At 46.7% G+C, this 18,978-nt stretch overlaps 1 protein-coding gene across 2 annotated transcripts in view; it reads left to right on the top strand.

The window, feature by feature from the left end:
- SHISA9 (shisa family member 9) overlaps positions 1-7,813 on the top strand; it is a 281,281-nt gene extending 273,468 nt beyond the window's left edge. For both annotated transcript variants that reach the window (XM_034670352.1, XM_002918071.4), the window contains one exon: positions 4,726-7,813. In XM_034670352.1, coding sequence (XP_034526243.1) covers positions 4,726-5,105 — 380 coding nt within the window. In that variant the 3' untranslated portion in view covers positions 5,106-7,813. The remainder of the gene's footprint in view (positions 1-4,725) is intronic.
- Positions 7,814-18,978: the final 11,165 nt, after the last annotated feature.

Here is an 18,978-nt window from a genome sequence, read left to right as displayed (position 1 = left end):
TACCTCTAGATGGCAGCTAAAGGCACATCCCCAATAGTGCCTTCCCTCATCATCCCAAAAAGATCAAGTCCCCTTCTTAGGCCACTTCATAGGGCAAATGAGGCCAACACATGTGGTAAGTACAGGGAAAGGGGAAGGAGGAAAGGAAAGAAGAATTGTTGGCTTGGACGAATGCCTCTTTTGTGCTTAGCAAGTTGCCTGGCACAGAGTGAGTGCTCAATAAATGTCTGTTGGATTTAATCCAGTTCTTTCATAAGCCAAGAGACAGACAAAATATATGTATTGAATAGTTACTGTGTTCCAGAATTGTGCTGCGTAGCTTATGTAGCTCATACAATTTATTCCTCGCCACAAACCTGAGAGTAGCTTGTGTTATCCCCATTTCACACCAAAGGAAGTAAAGCTGTAAGAGGTTAAGTGACATTCCTGAAATCTCATAAACTCAGGTCTGTCTGATTCCAGAACCCCCAGAGTTTCCTGCCCACCCTACTCTTGCCCCAAGTACCAAACTCTTTCTATGATCAGGGGGTCCCTAATGCCAAGCTCATTTAGAGACCAAGTCAGGATTGATTGTGGGTAAGTTTGTAGATTCTCCATGTGGGACCTCATGACTCCTCTTAATGGAGGCTTCTCCTCATCCCTGCACTGACTTGGCAAGAGTTGAATGCCTCTGTGACTTCTTTAGAACTTTTGGAGAAAACATCACCTATCCCAGCTGTTGGAACACCTACTTCGTAATCAATTTTCTCAGTTTGTCAGACACAGGAAACCTTGAATACATCCTTTTCTCTGAGCAGACCTCAGATTAGACCGTTGTCTGGAAAGAGGAACATGGGAATGAATGACTCTAGCTTACAGCTGGGGACATAATGAAGATGAGTGAGTCTTTTATAACAAATTCCCGGGAGGAACAGGGGAAGGGAGCTTCTACTCCTACAGTTGCCCTGATATTCTATGTATTCATGATATTTTGCTCTTACATCCACTCACTGGTTATTTATTGAGTATCTGCTATCTGCCAGGAAGTAGGCTGGACATGTGTACGCAACGATGGGCAGGAATCTGACCTGGCCTCGCCCTGTTGGAACGGCACTGGGAGAGAGAGACAGTAATGAATGAAGCGCATCAGCAGGTACAAAATGGCATCTACGAAGCGTGCAATGGAGAAGAGCCTATCATGGCTGGATGTGACCTTGTTCGTGGTCCTAGAAGGGAAGGTGGTGGGAGGTGGCAGAAGAGAATAGGACTGAGATCGGAGGTCACTTACCTTTAGTTCTCTAGGAAGAGCTAAGTGCTGGCACTGTGCTAGATGCACAGCCCAGTTGTGCTTGTGGTCTCCACTCTGCTGCACATTAGAATCACTTGGATGGAGGAGCACTTAAAAAAAAAAATCTATGTCTGGGCCAGACCTGCAGAGATTCTAATTGAATTGTTTGGGGGAGGGATCCAGGAATCTGAATGCTTTTGAAGCTCCCCCATGTGATTCCCAAGTACTGCCAGGACTGAGAACCCTCCAGATGGAAAGATATGGTCCCTGCCTTCAAAGCTCCCAACATCTGGTTCTCAGACCACCTCAGAGATCTTAGTATAAATATTCACAAGACTGGATAGTCCTTTATAGCACTTACCCTATTTATACTCTTATGTAATCTGTGGGATTATTTGGTCATTATCTGTCCCTGCCTAGTCGATGTCCACCTGATGAGGTCAGGGATCATGTCTGTTTCTGATTCTTCCTTATATTTTCACTGTCTAGCACATGGTCTGTGCCTCTGTGATGAATGACTGAATGAACAAATTGCTTGAGGAAGTTTTGGTAGCTGAGCGATACAGTCAGTTTTGCATTTTAGAAATAGGCCTTTGGCTGCAGTGTGGAGAATGGACTGGGTGGAGGGGTGAGACTTGAGGCAGGGAGGCCAGTTTGGTGGCTGAAGTGGAGCAATGTTCAAAGTTGGGGGTGATGTGGAATAAGTCAGAGAAGCATTTGTAGGCATAGCTGGAAGGACTTGGTGATTTAGTAGTTGTGCTGGAGGGGGAAGAGGAGGATGAGTCAGTGAAAGCCACCATACTTCTGGTTTCAGTGACTAGAAAGTTGGTGTTTGCATTTGGGAAAGTAGGAAAGAAGGACCTGAAGGAGAACAGATCTGTGTAATGTTGATGGGTTCAGTCTTGGCCACCTGGAATGAGAGATGCCAGTGAATCTGTCCTGGAGGTAACTGGATTCATGTCTCCACCCAAGTCCAAGGGGGAATATCAGAGCATCCTTCTTTTGAAACTTCATGGCATTGGAAACCTAGAAGTTTCCTCTGGAAGGCAGAAAGATGGGGATCTAACATTGACTTGAGTTTCACTCCTGCCACTTTAAGCCATGCACGGTATTTTGGGAATGTGTGCTCTTCTCATCTTTAGTAGCAGATTCCTTTTGACATTCTTTATTTTCGGACAGCTCTAGAATTTATGGAAGAAGGGACTTTCTCTCGAAAGATCACATGAGCCAGGGCTATTTACGTTAACAGGGACAGGAACCCAGCTTCACGGGTATTAAGCCTAGAAGGCTGATGTGTGGCTTCCTGGGGCATCGTGTGGAGGCTGAGCGGAGGCCACACCAGCCAGGACAGAGCTCTGCAATCAGTGAGTGATGTCTGCCGTGGACACAGAGGGGGCAAGTGGGGTGTACTTTTGTGCCTTTGGTCCTGAAACTGAAGCTTTCCCTCTATGGCCTTTGAAAAGCATTCAATAATGTCTATTGGACTTAGGTCCCACCCCGGCTCAGCCACGAGCTGTGGGTAACTTTCGTTAGTCATTTCATATGCCTGAGCTTGACAGTTTCCTAATCTATCAAGCAGGGGTTAAAATCCCCATCCTTCCTACCTCCTAGGGTTGTTGAAAGGATCAAAATGGAAAAGAAACATGGCACTATGATGCCTTCCATGAATGTGCATATAGATAAATTCACATGTGTAACAATGTGGGATGTTGGAGGCAGGGATGAAAAAGCAGAAAATAGTTCTCCTCTCCAAAGAGGTATAAGTTCAAAGGTTTACTGCTAAGAAATAAATTTTATTTTATCTATCTTATTTATTTTAAGTAATCTCTCCACCCAATGTGGGGCCAAAACTCATGAGCCTGAGATCAGAAGTCACACGCTCTACCGACTGAGCCAGCCAGGCATCCCACTAAGAAATAAATTTTAAAAGTGTAGAGGATTTTATAATAAAAGAATTGTAAGAAATTTAAAGTCTCATAAAATTATCAAATAAATATGTAGGGAAAGAAAGACCAAGGATGGAGGGAGGGAAAGGAGGAAGGAAGGAAGGAAGGAAGGAAGGAAGGAAGGAAGGAAGGAAGGAAGGAATCATAGTGCTGGAGATGGTGTGGTGAAATGGTACAGAGATTGGTGTGACTCTTGTGGCAGAGTCCAAAATATGTATCAAAACCCTTGATAATGTTTATACCCTTTGGCCAAGTAATTCCACTTTGGGTAATTCATTTCCAGGCTGGCTAGTAAAGGGTTCAGGCTTCGTGGGCCCCTCAGTCTCTGGCATGTGTACCCAGATCCACCACCACAGAGCAAAAGCAGCCACAGACTGTAGGTAAGCGAGTGGGTATGGCCGTGTTCTAGTAAAAGTTAATTTACAAAAATAGGCAGCATCCAGATTTGGTCTGGGGGCTACAGTTTGCCGTCGTCTGATGTAGATGGAGAAAAATACTTTTGCAATTATTCTAAGTTCAAAATTCTAAATACAAAAGAGCTTTAGTCTTGAAGATTCTCATTTCAGCTTTATTGATGTCAGCAACATACTAGCAAACTTGACTGTTCATCGACGGGAGCAGTGATTAATTTTAATAGTTCCACCCAATGAAATATTAGGTAGGCATTAAAATGTTGTTTATTAATGATTTATAACAACATGGAGAAATGCTTGATAGAACATTATGTGGAAATTAAACAGCGACTTATAATGATAATTACAATGATAGAGGCTAATATCTAAATACATTACATGCATCATATCATTTAACCCTTCGAACAATCCTATGGGGAAAAATGTATTTTTTTATTGTAACTACTCTAATTATGCAGAAACCAATGGTAATAAAAACTAAGAAGTTTCTTAACTTTTATTAAGTAGTCCAAGTTACACTTCTAGGAGGCGGCAGAGTTGGGGTTTGAACACAGGTCTGCTTAACTGCCAAAAGCAACCAAACATACTAATAGAAATCCCAAATTGAACCCCATTTATTGAGAAAACCAGAAGAAAATACAGCCAAAGTATTTATATCGGCAGTCTTGAATGGTGGGTGACAGACATGAATATTTCTCAGGATGTTCAATATTTCCCCCTGATGAGAATGCATGATTTTAATAATGAAGAAACAACACTGGGATTTTGTAAGAAAGCCAAGAATGTACAATGCTAGGTGCCTTATGGTGGAGAAGTGTTTCTTTGGGCGGGGGGGGTGGGGATCTAGAGTTTCCACTGGGGATGTCCTTACCTTCTCCGTCCTGATCTTGCTTGTGAAAAGAACTTGACCCTCTTTCCTTCTGTCCTCCTTCCTTCTGTCTGTTCCAGATGGAGTTTCTAGTGTGTCTCGTTTGCACTGTTGGCCCACTGTGATGCTGTGCTCAGGTCGACTTACCAATCCCTAACTGTCTCTCTCTCTCTCTCTCTTCTCTTTCCCTCTCTCTGCTTTCTCCTCCCCTTCTGCGTCCGCCTTGGACAGCCGACAAGGTCAATGATGACTTCTCCTCCAAGCGACGGCACCTGGCCGAGCTGGCCGCCAAGGGGAACCTCCCTCTGCACCCCGTAAGAGTAGAGGACGAGCCGCGGGCCTTCAGCCCCGAGCACGGCCCCGCCAAGCAGAACGGACAGAAGTCCCGCACCAACAAGATGCCCCCCCATCCCCTGGCCTACAACTCCACCACCAACTTCAAGGGCTGGGACCCCAGCGAGCATTCCCTCCGGCGGCAGGCTTACGGTAACAAGGGCAAGCTTGGCATAGCCGAGTCGGGCTCCAGCGACCCCTTGGGGACTCGCACCCAGCACTACCCACCCCCACAGCCATACTTCATCACCAACAGCAAAACAGAGGTGACTGTCTGAGCTTTCACTACAGGAGCATCCTGGAGACCATACTCAACTGAGAGAGGCAAAAAATACCCCTGGCCCACACCCTCCCTGTCCTCCCCGCCCTGCTCCCCCACACCCTGACTCCCCGTACCAACCGACAACAAACCTGCTGGCGACGCGGAATCACGCTTTTCTTGGGTCATGCCCAACACGTGTCAGTGGGCATCTGAGCAAGATGGAAGCAGGGACGTTCAGCAATACAGCAAAGGGGAAACTGAGGCACGGCTCTTTCAACTTCAGGCCGGAGCTGGCCAACTCACACGCCCACACCGTGGGGTTCATTTTTTCTTTTCCTCCTGACTTAAAACTGAAATCCATGACGAAAAATTAAAAGTAGCACAACTTAGAGAAATCGTCCATTTGAGCACATACGTCATTTACCATGCGCTGTCTGTTTCAGAGTGAAAGAGCCAGGTTGGGGTGGGGGGAGCCTGAGGGTGAGTGCGAGAGAAGAGGGTACCTGAGAAGAGGAGTCATTTGGGGAGGAAGCTGTGCGCATTAGAAGTGTTTTCGAATCCCATGAAGTGGTGACATGGACACACAGTTTTAATGCGTGTGAGACAGTAACTGGACTCCAACCATTCATTTGTAGTACTTTTCATATCGTCAACGTTGGAAGCAAAAAAACGACACACACGCAAACTCACAAAAAATAAATAGACCCCGAACCCACCGGCAGTGATGAGAAAGAAGGAGCATTTTAGAGAAGTCCCGTAAAGACCATGACCACGGACATGGAAAGGATAGTAGGCTTTTACGGCGGGGAGAGAGAGGGTCCAGAGAGTGTTAAATAACTTGTTTTTTTTTTTTTAAGATAAATGATCACAAGCCCACTACAAAACAGACAAAAACAGCAAATCAATTTTTGTCCGGAATCCTCGAGACTTAGGAAATGAACAATGACACCAGGACAAAAAAAAATATTCAGTGGAAAAGTTGACAAGAGGTGAGAAGCGGACCCCGCATTTCCCACCTTGCCTCCAAGACAAGAAATGGACACAGAAAACAGTCCTCTATTGCCCGCCTCTCCCCGACCCCCCTCAGCCCCTTGCCGCCGCCGCTGCCAGATTTCAACTGCTTTGGACTGAAAATGTCATAAGCGTGGGTGGTGCCTTCAATGTGTTACTGTTTAATGACAGTCTCGTTTCCCAAGTGCAACCTGTGTTTTCTCAGTCCCCCCCTCCTGTTTCCTGCAGTAATAGATGTTCCTCTCTCCCCCCTTTGTTGCTGAGCCCACCCATCCCATACTCTGAGGGGGCTGCTACTATGTCAGGGGTACCTAAAGACGAAGACCTCCCTACCTCCCACCCTGTCACCCCCCGTCCTACCGTTATCTGGCTCCCCACACCTCTCAAGCATTTCTGGGTCTCGTAATTCCCACTGCCCTCTAAGCCACCTCCCCAGTTACTTCCACGGATTCATCTCCTGACCAGAATTCCCTGAGGTGGTTTTTCAGATTGGTTCTCACAGCCAATGGCCCTTGGGCATCCCTATGAAGATCGTTTCCCCGCTACTCCTGTTTGTTTCATGGAAGCCCAAAGAGGAGAGCGCAGAGAGAGAAGAGATTTTGATTTTAGGTGAGAAGTTGTCAACCAGTCCCTATCGGCCTTCGCCAAGGAACGGGAACCTTGAAGAGGCCCTGAGCTCTTCTGGTGTCAGAAGGTGCATGTGGTGGTCCAAGAAGATCCAGAACGTTCCCTGGGATGCCCAAGTGCGTCGTTCTGCCTCACCTGTCTCTCACCTCCGACATCATGGAAGCCGGGAAGCAGGGGTTTATTCTCCTTTTCATTCCAGGCCCCTCTGGGGACATCGACAATGGATGTTATCTCTCTGGGCCTTAGTCTCCCCCCTGAAATGTAGGGAGTTGGGGCTAGATCAAACCTTTCAACCTTTTTGAATAGCAAAACTTCTGCCCACTTTTAAAAATGCCACCATGCACAGAAGCCACTCCTAGAAGATCCTCATTTATCAGGTGGCTCTGCGCTGGACAAAGCAGGGTTGGTGGGCGGGGGGTGGGTGGGGGAGACAGAGTGCCCACGTTCTCAGCCTCTTTGCTGGGGTCCCAGCGCTCCCCAGAGTGGGGTGAACACAGCCCAGCTTGGTCAGTGTTTCCGTGATGTTAGTTATCCCTGTACCGAAACCTGCTTTTGGCATCTCTGTGTATCACTATCAAAATATTTGTAACGAAATCGATTCACTCTTAATACTTTGAACTTTTAAAAGGAAAACTTCCTTTGACATCATTACAAATAGAAAAGCAGTATCAATCACCCTAAACGGAAAGTAAGTGTAAAGACAAGGACGAAGGCAACAACGCAGCAATTGTTACGTTCCAGCTAGATGCTGTTGCTCGAGGAAGGGTCTGAACTTAGAGCCCGGCGTTTGCTGGATCACGCTCGCCCTCTCTCTCTTTCTCTCTCCCCCACCCCTCCTTCTGTCATTCCTCTCTCCCCCTTTCTTCTTTATTAAAAAGATTAGCAGATGTTAAAGAGCTGTTAAAGATATACCAGCACCCAGTGGAGACTCTGCGCTCCAAGGGACTCCATCGGACTGACAGAATGAACAGGAGCCCACGCCCCCTGTGACTCGGTGTTACCCAGTGCTGTCTCCACGTGCGACTACAAATCCTTTTGCATTTGCTAGTGATGCACGCGCCTATTTCAGGAAATACTGGGTCTGCTTCTCTGTGAGGTTCCCTCCAGCTCCAAAGGTCTGTGAGTCTCCTTTCCCTTTTAGCTCGTCTTGCTCCTTGTCCTCAGCTCATGTCATCTGACCTTTATCCCAGTGCTGATGAAGGACCTTTCTTGGTCTCTGAATCTACAGAATTTTTCCCCCCTCCGTGTTCCTTCTCTTCTGAGTAAACCTCATCCAGTGAGTTGTGTTAGTTGGGGGTGGTTTGGGCAGGAAGGTCGCAGTGTGGTCAGTAAGATGCGGCAGGATGATGGACAAGAATGTTCCTTCTCTGTCATTACCTTCCAGTTGGCATTGCGAACTGAGGCCAGGGGCGGGGGGAGTTGGGCAGGGAGGGTGGATGGAATTGATCGTACTGATGGATCTGTGGCTGCCATGTAACGACAAGAATCCTGTGGCTACGCTGGGGAGCTTAGAAGAGAGAAACCCGAACAAAGTAGGGAGGCTATTCCTCCCCCCTCCCCGAGACCCTGGCACTAGCCTCTACTTCTTGCCTTTAGCTATCCCCGACTTCCAACCCAATGGGACCAGAGTCTGACTTCCCTCCGCCCTCCCAGAGCATCTTAGCCTCCATCCGCCTTGGGCTCTGCCTGGCACCCCCATCTCACTCCCCTCTCCCCAGTTTTCCGTGTAAATGGAGCATATTTTATGTGCGAATATTTTAGTAACCGTATGTTCTGCAAGTAAACCTGTGTTAATACTTGTCAACAACTGCAGAGTTTATGATACCAATAATACTTCCTACAATGAAGAAAAAAAGACGTTTGTTTGTTTTCTAAAAAAAAAATGTTTATTTGTAAACATGTATTCACTATATTAATATGAATTTCTTACCTGGCAATAAAACTGATTATATGTGATGCTGTTGGGGTTGTCATGTATCTTTTGTCCAAAGTTCAGGAAACAAAACACAACAACAACAACAACAACAACAACAACAACAACAACAAAAACGGAAGTAAAACCAGTGAATCAGGGAGTGGTAATTAGTAAGAGTTTACTGTGCACACACCAAAAAAACCAGTTGCCCTCCGGGAGCACTCAACCCAGTACGTGGAATGAGGCTCACAGGTGTATCGTAAAGCAGCTCAGATCACATGTAGGCAGTGACTGTTTATTCTTCGCGGTGATGGGTTGCCATATTAGAATTTTCTTAAATGAAAGGGAACTGGTTAGTTGTGACCTCGTAATAATTTTTGGGAACAATAAGTTTGGCTTGTGATTTTCAGAGGTGTCAGCAAAAAGTGACCCAGGTCAAGTGAGCCTTGCTTGTCTTGCAAAATAAGCTGAATTACGCATTGCTTGTATGACTAAACTGGTTCTGTCTGCTCAGGGAATTCTCAAGGTTGGTCTCCGTTTGTGTTTGATTTTAACACTTCCTAGGGTCCCACGTCGGAATCTGAGCTTCCACCATGGACCACCAATATCAGCACAGAGAGCTAAATCTTTAATACGTACTCAGGAATGCATGGGAAATTATTACAGGTAAAGGACATTTTTACTTAATAGCAACCTATACGAATTTTCTAGGAGAAAATTTGGTTTTTGTTTGAAGCCTTTTTTTAAAAATTTTTTTTGATGTAAAGTTCGATGATTCATTGGTTGCGTATAACACCCAGTGCACCATGCAATACGTGCCCTCCTTACTACCCATCACCAGCGTATCTCATTCCCCCACACCCCTCCCCTCTGAAGCCTTTTTGGTAGGAGTCTGTGTCTCTTAGGTTCACTTCCTGCCTNAAAAAAATTTTTTTTGATGTAAAGTTCGATGATTCATTGGTTACGTATAACACCCAGTGCACCATGCAGTATGTGCCCTCCTTACTACCCATCACCAGCATATCCCATTCCCACACCCCTCCCCTCTGAAGCCTTTTTGGTAGGAGTCTGTGTCTCTTAGGTTCACTTCCTGCCTTTAAAAAAATAATACCATTGCTAGGTCCCCTCATCATAACTAAATTTATCTGCACTGGTCAAGAATCTTGCTGAGATTTGCACTTTTTTTTTTTTTATCAGTGACAAGGGTTGTAAAAAACACAAGAGATTGGATTCTTCCCCTATTTTTTAAATTTTATATCCTGCCTGTTTGCATTATTTCAGTTTGAAATTTTCAGGTAGAAAGCTGCCTTAATATGGTCTCATCGGAAAGGGGCTCTGAGCAAAGTCGATCTGAGAGGTGGAGGGGACACCAGTAGGGGGTGTGCAGGTGAGACAGGAAAAGGAAAACAGGCAATAAAGGATACCTTCTCATGCCAGCTACCACTATGAGTGACTGGAACTTAAGGCTGCAGGGGTGGGTGGGGACGGCGTGGAACACACACTCAGAATCATCCCCGCCAAATGCAGATGGAGCTGGGCTTTTCATATACCAGCTCCCATCAGACACCATCTGAGCATTGATTTCAGGGACAGTTAATGATCAGACACTCCCAGGCTCCCCTGGGTGAGGGCAGAGGGATTTCCAAGGCTTGGAGAAAGTCCTAGGCGCAGAGATGCACTGGTAATTGGAAGTCAGCCACTGGGGCAAGACACAAGGGCAGAAGACACAAGGGAAGAGGCAGGAGTTCACAGAGGCTGCTCAAAGCCAGAGCTCCAGGGTCTCCTGGAGTGCAGCTCCTTGTTTCTGGCCACTTAGAAGAGTTGTCTTTTTCAAGCAGACAGAACACTGGACCCCAATCTACAGTCGGAGTCAGGGTCCTTGCCTTGGGATGTGGAGATCCTTCATTGGTCACAGAGTCACTTGGTGTCTCCCAGAGTAGATCTCATGGGCTCTCTCTCTCCTTCTGTCTCGGCCATAGCTGTGGTTATCAGAGGAGTCTGGGTAGCAGACGATGCTCCTCCAGGCCTTAGGAACTCTTCGGAGGTGGAGATTGACAGCGTACATCACAGCCCCATGGAAGCAGGGGTAGAACAGAGAATCATGCTTCTGTAGGGGGCAAGGACAGATTCTCCCACTAGTGAAGCCATTTGGTCACAACTCAAAAACAACAACAGTCCCCCGAAGTGTATTTGTAGAACTCTCATTATATTGCCAAACACTGTTGAGGACTTTGCGTGCATTGTTTCAGTAGAACCTCACGACTGTGTAAGGTAGGCACTGCGGGCTTTGGGGGTAGGCGATCTCTCTAAAATTGGAGTAATTTTGCCCCAAGTGGCTTAGCTATTAAGCGGTGGTACTGGCATTTGAAATCCTGAACTCATCCTTTGACTACTATAGAGCAGTTCTCACTTGGATGAGTGAGCCAGCAGGGAAACTTGGTAAAAATGCCGATTCCCAAGCTCCCCCAACCAAGATGAAGTAGGTCTGAGTGGGGGTCCAGGATTCAGTGTTGGTAACAGATGCCCTATCATCACAACCCACTGGCTCCTAGACCCGCAGAGTGTTGCACCGTATTACACTGCTGGTCATCTAACATCTGTGGGCTCGTTCTGTGGCCCCCAGGGTGCAGAAGGAAATGGGGTGGAGATGCATGCTTCCAGAGGGACCCTCACTCTTTGGCTTCATGTCCAGTGTTGGAAGACCGTGTGCTACACGGAAAAGAGGACTGACTCCAGAACAGGTCGCTGGTATTGATTCTTATGCTAATTTGCGACGTGTCGTCAGGTCTGAAACTAGTGCTCTTGAGACTGTCTTCATCCCAACAGAGAGGAGGTTGGGATAGAAAAATCTCTACTGCTGCTCTCTCGTGTGATTGGATGTTCCCCCTACTCATCACTGTGGTGTTTGGTACAGTCAACAGGATTGAGTCCTTTATCACTATACCCTAAGTTTGCTCCTGGATGAGCAGGATTTTGCTGCATATAATAATAATTATTATTGTAGTGGCTTCTATGAGGTATGGCGCTTGCTAGGTACCTGGCTTTACATTTAGGGCTTTCCATTGCTGATGGTCTCACCAACAGCCAGGGAATTGGAAGAAAAGGCACCACACCAAGTTCAGAATTGTTTCACCCAAACCCAAGGTAAAGGAGAGCTCGGCGAGCCTGATGTTCCCTCTAATCCCTTCTGCGGGGCCTGGGGTTTATGATGATTCTGAATGAAGTTTTAAAATATTGAAAGTAGTATCTGGGAACTGTGCTCAGAGCTTTATGAAGATTGTATGATTTCATCCTCGTGCCAGCTCTTTGACAGCTGCTATTATTATGCCCACTTGGGACCAGACACAGATCCTCTGACTCTGGAGGTCCTACTCTTATCCAAAAAATGGCACGGCCTCCTAGGGAGGAACAGTGACTTTCCCAAAGTCCTACAAAATTAAGTGACACTGAGTTAAAATTCCTTCTTTCCTGTCTGCTTGTCCCGGAGGGCTCCTCTGGTCCTGCTTTCTTTCCCACTCAGGATTCAGCTCCTCAAGGACTGTTGGACTGAGGGTCATGGCTCCTACCTGGCTCTTGGCCTTAGGCCATCTTCAGTATCTTTCCATGGGGGCCTCTCTAATATGACAGCTTACTCCATGAAAGACAGCAAGAGAGAGCATTTGCTAGCAAGACAAAAGTCACAATCTCTCATCAACGTCACCATGTTCTGTTGGTTAGAGGCAAGTTGCTCAAGGGGAAAGCAGCACATAAGGCTGCAAAGACTAGAAGATGGGGATCATTTGGGGCCATCTTAAAGGCTGCCTGACACAGATGGTATCTAAGTTCCCCTCCTCCCCACTCAGTGCAAAAGTCTGAGCTATGACATCTTATGTGAGTAATGAGTATCTGAGCACAGTTATGACATCTGTATCACCTTCAGAGAGGTAACTAACTAACCTGGGATCAAGTCTTAGCGCTACCACCTTCTTGTGCCTCAGTTTCCCCATCTTCAGTAACAGAAGAAGTAATAGCACCCACTCCTCAGGTTTGCGTGAGGCCTTTACTCTGGAATGTCTGAGTGGCCAAGTAGATGACTGCCCAACAAAGATGTAACAGAGTGATGGCAGGCCAGACAAGAACTCTGCTTCCCAGCCCTTCTCCTTGTGCACCTGGATGGGGGTCATCTGACTAAGCTTTGGGTAACATGGCTGGTCCATAAGACCTCTGGCATAATCCTCCCAACTCCCTCCCCCCATCTGCTGGATAGATGCCAATGCCCAGCACACCCTTGGAAACCACATGTTGAAGATGGCAGAGCCTTGGTCATCCCTAGTCTCTGCATGATTTTGTGGAGCAGTGACTTGCCCCGCCACCATTCCCATCACTAATGGAACTTTCTATGAGTAAGAAGTAATTGTCACATTGTGTTAAGCCCTGAGATTTTTAGGGTTTATCTGTTAGAGTAGCTAGAATTTCCTTAACACATACAAAAGGTGGTACATCTTGAACAGTATCTGGAATATTAAAAACAATAAATGCCATCTTTACCATCGTCATCACCATCTTAACTTACCTCCTCTGTGCTAAGACAGTTACATCCCCAATATTTAATCCTCCCAATAACTCTGAAAGGGCTAGTAACTCCATTTAATAGGTAAGGATATTGAGAAGGAAAGTGACTTACTTAAGATCACAGAGCAAGGGCTGGAGTGGTCATCTACACCTGGTTTAGATGTTCTGGTTCCATCATTTCTAGTACCCCACTCAGCCGTCTCGAAGTTGCTAGTACAATCTGGATCCAGCAATGGAGGCAAAACCTTTGTAGGAGAAGAATGTCTACATTGTCAACTTGGCATCTCACTATTTTCTTGTCAGATTCCAAAACCCAGCTCGTGCTGTGTTGTACAGTTCAAAGAAAGCATTTCACATCAAGAAATGTCATGGTTGCTAGAAATAATTTTGTCACATCCTCTTGAATTTTTCTTTTTTGCAAGTTCAGAGGGTTCACTTAGATTCAAATCTTATAATGCCTCCTTTTAAAACATTATAAAAGGGCACCTCGTTTTTCAGAATCTCAACATCCAAATGGAACACTTCATTGTCTTCATCTTAAAAGGTACAAAACGAGGAGACCCTAAAGGGGCAATTTATGATGTGCAGGTGCCTTATTTTCTGGTAACTGGAAGCTGGTTTTGATGCTGTAATTTTGTTTTTGTGTTTTGCTGCCCACTTATCAAAGGCAGTTGAGCTGAATGTACGGGATTTCTACAAGCTGGCTGTCAGCCGTGTCCCCGTATTCAGGTCCCAAATGTTAACACCATGTAGGTCTTAAAGCCTTTATCCTGGGTCTCAGGATTGCTATGGGAATCTGCCTCATGCGGGTATGCAGTATTTTCTCAAGCAGAGTCAATGGAATTTTGGAGAAAATTCAGAGACACTTCTAAGTGTTTTATTCCTCTCAAGCACCTCATTTAGTCATTTAGCCAGCAAATACAGAGCACCTACTGTGTGCCAGACATTGTACTGGGACTTGAGGATACAAGGATCTCTCTGCCACTATCCTTCCCTCCCCACCAGAAAACAAATGAAAGTGGAAGATGGACAAATGGATAAGCAAGTGCCATCAAGAGAGACATTGTGGGTAGGAAAGCCTGGATGACAGTCTTGAGTTCAAATCCCCTCCCTCGCACTTCTAGCTAGGCAACCTTGGAGAGATTACTGTGTTGTTTCAGAGCCTGGGTTTTCTCATCTCTAGAATGGACACAATCAGACCTACCTTGCAATGTTGTTTGAGCATTTGAGGCGAGGTGTATGAAGCATTTAATCACGGTGGATGCTCAATAAACAGGAGCTGTTTTCCGTGGATAGTGCTGGCTTATCATTGATTCCTACTCATTGGAAACCAGACTAATGGGGTAGTTCGGTGTTTCTCTTTCGTTTATATTGGGATCCCCAGAAACAAATCCCAAGACAAGGATTTGTGGGCAAGGAAGAAAGGGATCCTGGGAGGAACTGGTAAGGCCAAGGTGGGAATCAGACAGAAGAAGAAAAAAACACACAAGGGTATAGTTTCAGGCAATGTCCCACGGAGGGTAGCTCTGGTGGGTAGTATGCCTCAGAATTAGCACCTACTCCCAAGCAAGGAAGCTGGGCTTTCATTCTTACACACCTGCCAATCATTAGCAAAAGGGATGGGAAGCCCCAGGAACTCTGGCTCGCTACAGGTGAGGGCAAAGCAGTGCCAGTGGCCCAAGGGAAGAGCGCCAGAGTCTCAGGTGCTGGTCGTTATTATCAAAGGCACACACAGTCTGAAATACTGGTGCATGGAAAGGAGAAGAGGGATAGGAGGGCATCTGGGTGAAACACCAACTATGTCAGTTATACCTCCCTTTTCTGACTTCTAGGAGACATTAGCCATGGCCCGACTAGCCCCCAGAAGTAAGATGAGTCTTCTTTGGTTCATAAGCACAGGAAGTTTGGAGAATTGCCCTATCCAAACAGGGATAATGGGAGGCTTTGGGGTCTCCCCGGTTTCAGATGAAGTGTTAGCCTACCTTTTGATTTCCCGTGGCACTTTGGGTAACTGATTTAGCCTCTCTGACTTACATTTGCTCATTCGTAGAAGAGGAATGACAATACACTTTTTTTGTAGGTTTGTTCTATGAAGCTGTCTTTCTGTTCACTGATTGATCTGGCAAATATATACTGAACATCTGCTATACATCATGATCCGGGCTAAGCATGGGTACACTGAAATGAATCAGACACAGGCCCTGCAATCCAAGACCTTAGCAGCTAGTGGAAGAGGCAGACATGTAAATTACAGACTCGGTGTCCTTCCTTATACACGATCTCTTTCTCTGTCTTCCTCTCTGTTCTTCTCTCTGATGCTGTGCCTTCTCCTCTCCCTCCTCTCCCCCACATCCTCCCTCCTTCACGTCCTCTCTGCCTTTCTGTCTTGCATCCTCCTATCCTCCCCACAGACCTAGTTTTCATATCCACTGGACACTCTACAACCTTCTACCCTATCAAGTTCCTGCCTTCTGTTGCACTTTTCCAAGGACCCTTCTGAAAGCTGCAGAGTCAATGAAGTTCTGGGGAATTCATTTCAACCCAGGCCCTCTGGTCTGGCAGAGGGTGACATGGAGATAATAGGAAACCACCCAGAGCTTTAGTTAAAGCTTGGGGGCTGGAGTAAGTGGAGGGGTGGGTGTACAAGTGCAGGTAGCAGTCCAGAGTCCTGGGGAATAGCAAATAGACTACATGGCTAATTGTTTGGGTGGCAAGGGGTGGGTGGTGGTGCAGGAAGGTCTGGATAGCAGAGGAGATTTCCCTGCTATTTCGCAGATGGGTAGACTCCCAAGTGCACTGGGATGGGCACCGGGAAATTTGTGCACTGAATTCTAGCCCTGGAACAAGCTGCATGATCTTCAATGTTGTTTTCATCATCCCTAGGATATGCATAGAAATGGTGACCTGTGAGGACAGTTGTGGTCCTCTCGGCCAGGGACTCTGCTTTCAAAAATCTCCTTATTTCTCTCCCTGCTGTGCCTCAGTCTTGGAATGACCCCCGTAGGGGCTCTCATCATAGTAACCAACCTTTTTTCATTCCAGGATTCCAGGAGATGATTAGCTTTGGGCTTGGGAAAGACCTGGATCCAAGGCCCTGGAAGCAGACTCCATTGGCTGGAACCCAGTTACCACTGTATGGTGAAGTCAAGGGCCACTCCTCCAAATAGATACTGCAGTGACTTATATAAAAGAGTACTCAGACTTGAACACCACGATTCAGCAGCTCTGGGGAGCCCCGGAATTGGCATTTTAAGAAAGACAATCAGAGATTCTAATGTGGGCAGTTGGTGGACCAGTGTTTGAGAATCACTTCTAGACACCTAGGCTTGGTTCGACCTCAAATACTCCGACCTGGTTGTAGAAGGTCTCTGAGCATCTTTCCTTGTCCGCACAGGAGGGCTCTTCACCCCTGCCCTGTCTTTCTGTAGGATTTCGGTGAGGGACAGATGAAATGGCAGATGGGAAACTCTTAGACACTCCACAGATTCAAAGATGATGCCCTTTGTGTGCGAAGCTGCGTCACCTCCAAGCTCCCATGTCTTTGGACTCAGAGTCAGGGGAACTGCAGACAGAGAATATTCCAGTGAGCCCTTCAGCCCCTCATCCCACCTCCTGTAGCACGTCCTCTTGGCCAGCTGTTTTTACTCTAGCCGTTGCTGTGGCAACTAGCTGAGCAGGTGTACCCAGGTAGCACCCGGCCGAGGTGTGCCACAGAGCTCTTGCCTTCTGCCCTCGTGCTTCCTGCCTCTACCGTGTAGGTTAATGTCAGGAACGTGTGCCGCCATTCTGATGCATGCATGCGCAGTGCTGCAGGTGTGAGGGGGTTAACAACCCGTGGGCTAAACCTAGCCCATGCGGGGTGGGGACCGGTAGTACATATTCTCCATTTCCCTCACTTGGGAAGACAATTCCTAGTGCATTCTGTCTGCTCCTCAGAGGTCCTGGTGGGCTGGAGCCCCCTCACCCACAGTGATTATCAGCTCCATAGAGCCCCCTGAGGCTGACTTCTCCTCCTCTCCTGTTTCACTCTTCCTAGACCCTCCTCCCTTTTCTTAGGATCACTTCCCCGAACAACTACCTTAAAGTTTCTACTTTGTTACATGGAAAACCTCATACACAGGGATCCTCCAGAACATTCCTGCCAACTAACAACCTTAAATCCTGAACCTCTTATCCAAACCCACCTGCTCCCAAGCAGCTCCATCCTATAATGTCCTCAGTTATTTTGAGGGTTGACCTGTTCTTGATCTGGGAGGGGAATACATCTACTTGGGTACTAAGCCTCCCCAGACAAGAGTATTATGGAACAACCCCATTAGGTCCAAAGGTGAGCACAGAAGGAACATTTCATCTCATTTCTTTTAACACTCAGTAAGATGAAGAAGACAAAAATGAGATGACACTGAGTGTTACTTTTCTTTTCTTCGCTTTTTTTTTTAATCCTCCCACTTCCTGTTTTCTCTTGGGAGATTGAAAAGTGCCTTCTCACACATTTCTCATTATCAGAACTTAATGCGAATTCTAATTAGGACTACTGCACACTTCAGCGGTAGTTTCCAAAATGTAGCTCTGGCTTCTGGCTCGTCAGGCTGCCAGTCTTTTGCATTTTCACCAGAGATACCCTCTATCATAACAATACTAATTGCTCTCATTTATTGAAAGTCTACTATGTGCCAGGCCATTTGCATATATTAGCACTAGTCCTTGCAGAAGTCCGATGAGGTAGGAGCTATGAAGTGAGGGGCCAGAGCTCTGCAGCTAGGAACTGGAATAGCTGGGATTCAAACTCAGGTGTGCTCTCTGGTCAAGGGCTTCTCATGTCTGGCCTGCACAGGGGATCACGGGGAGAGAGAAGACAAGACAAAAGAAAAACTCCCAGAAGGGCCATCAGGTCCAATCAGAATGTTTGTTATGAGTTACTATGTCTCCAGCCTCGGTTTCTTGGTGTCTCTGGGAACAGTGCTATAGTTTAGGGAATCCCATGAGACTCTGAGATACCCAATTAGAAGGGCAGTAATAGCAGACCCAAGAATAGACTGATTGCTTATTCATTATTCTTGTTATTTCTGAACTCTTCCATCCATCGTATGGAAGGCTGTCAGCAATTACCACAACGTTCTTTCCAGAAAGGGGGCCTCTTAGCCTGGTTAATCACCTCACCCAGGACCAAACAGAGTCGCAGGGCAAATCCTCCTGATGTGACATCAAACTCTTGCTGTCTCTGGGGCTTCCCACTGAACCTCAGTGGGCACCTTGGGGCAAAATGAGAGAACTGGCCTTTTGCAGAGGAGGGAACAGTCCTTTTTATGCTTGTTAAGTGCCAGTTGTTTTGTTGAACAGGTGTGCCCAGAGGCACTATGGTCTTGTAACGGATCAGCAGATTAATACCAGGTATTGGAGGATCAGGTATGAGCCAGGGCTAGCTGCGTCACAAGAGAGGAGCTGGGTCTCTTCCCTTCTCCTCACAGCAGGGCCTCTGTCATCTTGCTTCTTCCCTTTGTCCTCTGGCTTCCTACTCTTCCCTTCCGCTTGTCCTCCCGAGCACCTCCCTACTAACACCACACCCGTGGATACCGCTAGAGAGTGTCACTGACACCTGCTCTCACCACCGCTCAGCCCCTAAAGCCTGCATCCCCCAGACACCTCCTCTCTCTCTGCCTCTTTGTGTCTCCCCTCTTGCTCTCCATCTTTGGGACTCTGGGTCCCTCTCTTCTCTGTCTCTCTGTTTCACTCGCTTTCTCATGTACGTAAAAACGATTAACTCTCTCTTGAGCTCAGTCCACCT

The sequence above is a fragment of the Ailuropoda melanoleuca genome, chromosome 10 (genome assembly GCF_002007445.2).
Source record: "Ailuropoda melanoleuca isolate Jingjing chromosome 10, ASM200744v2, whole genome shotgun sequence".
NCBI classification, from domain to species: domain Eukaryota; kingdom Metazoa; phylum Chordata; class Mammalia; order Carnivora; family Ursidae; genus Ailuropoda; species Ailuropoda melanoleuca.
The sequence above is the reverse complement of the archived record's forward strand: the minus strand, read 5'-3'. Positions and strand labels throughout refer to the sequence as shown.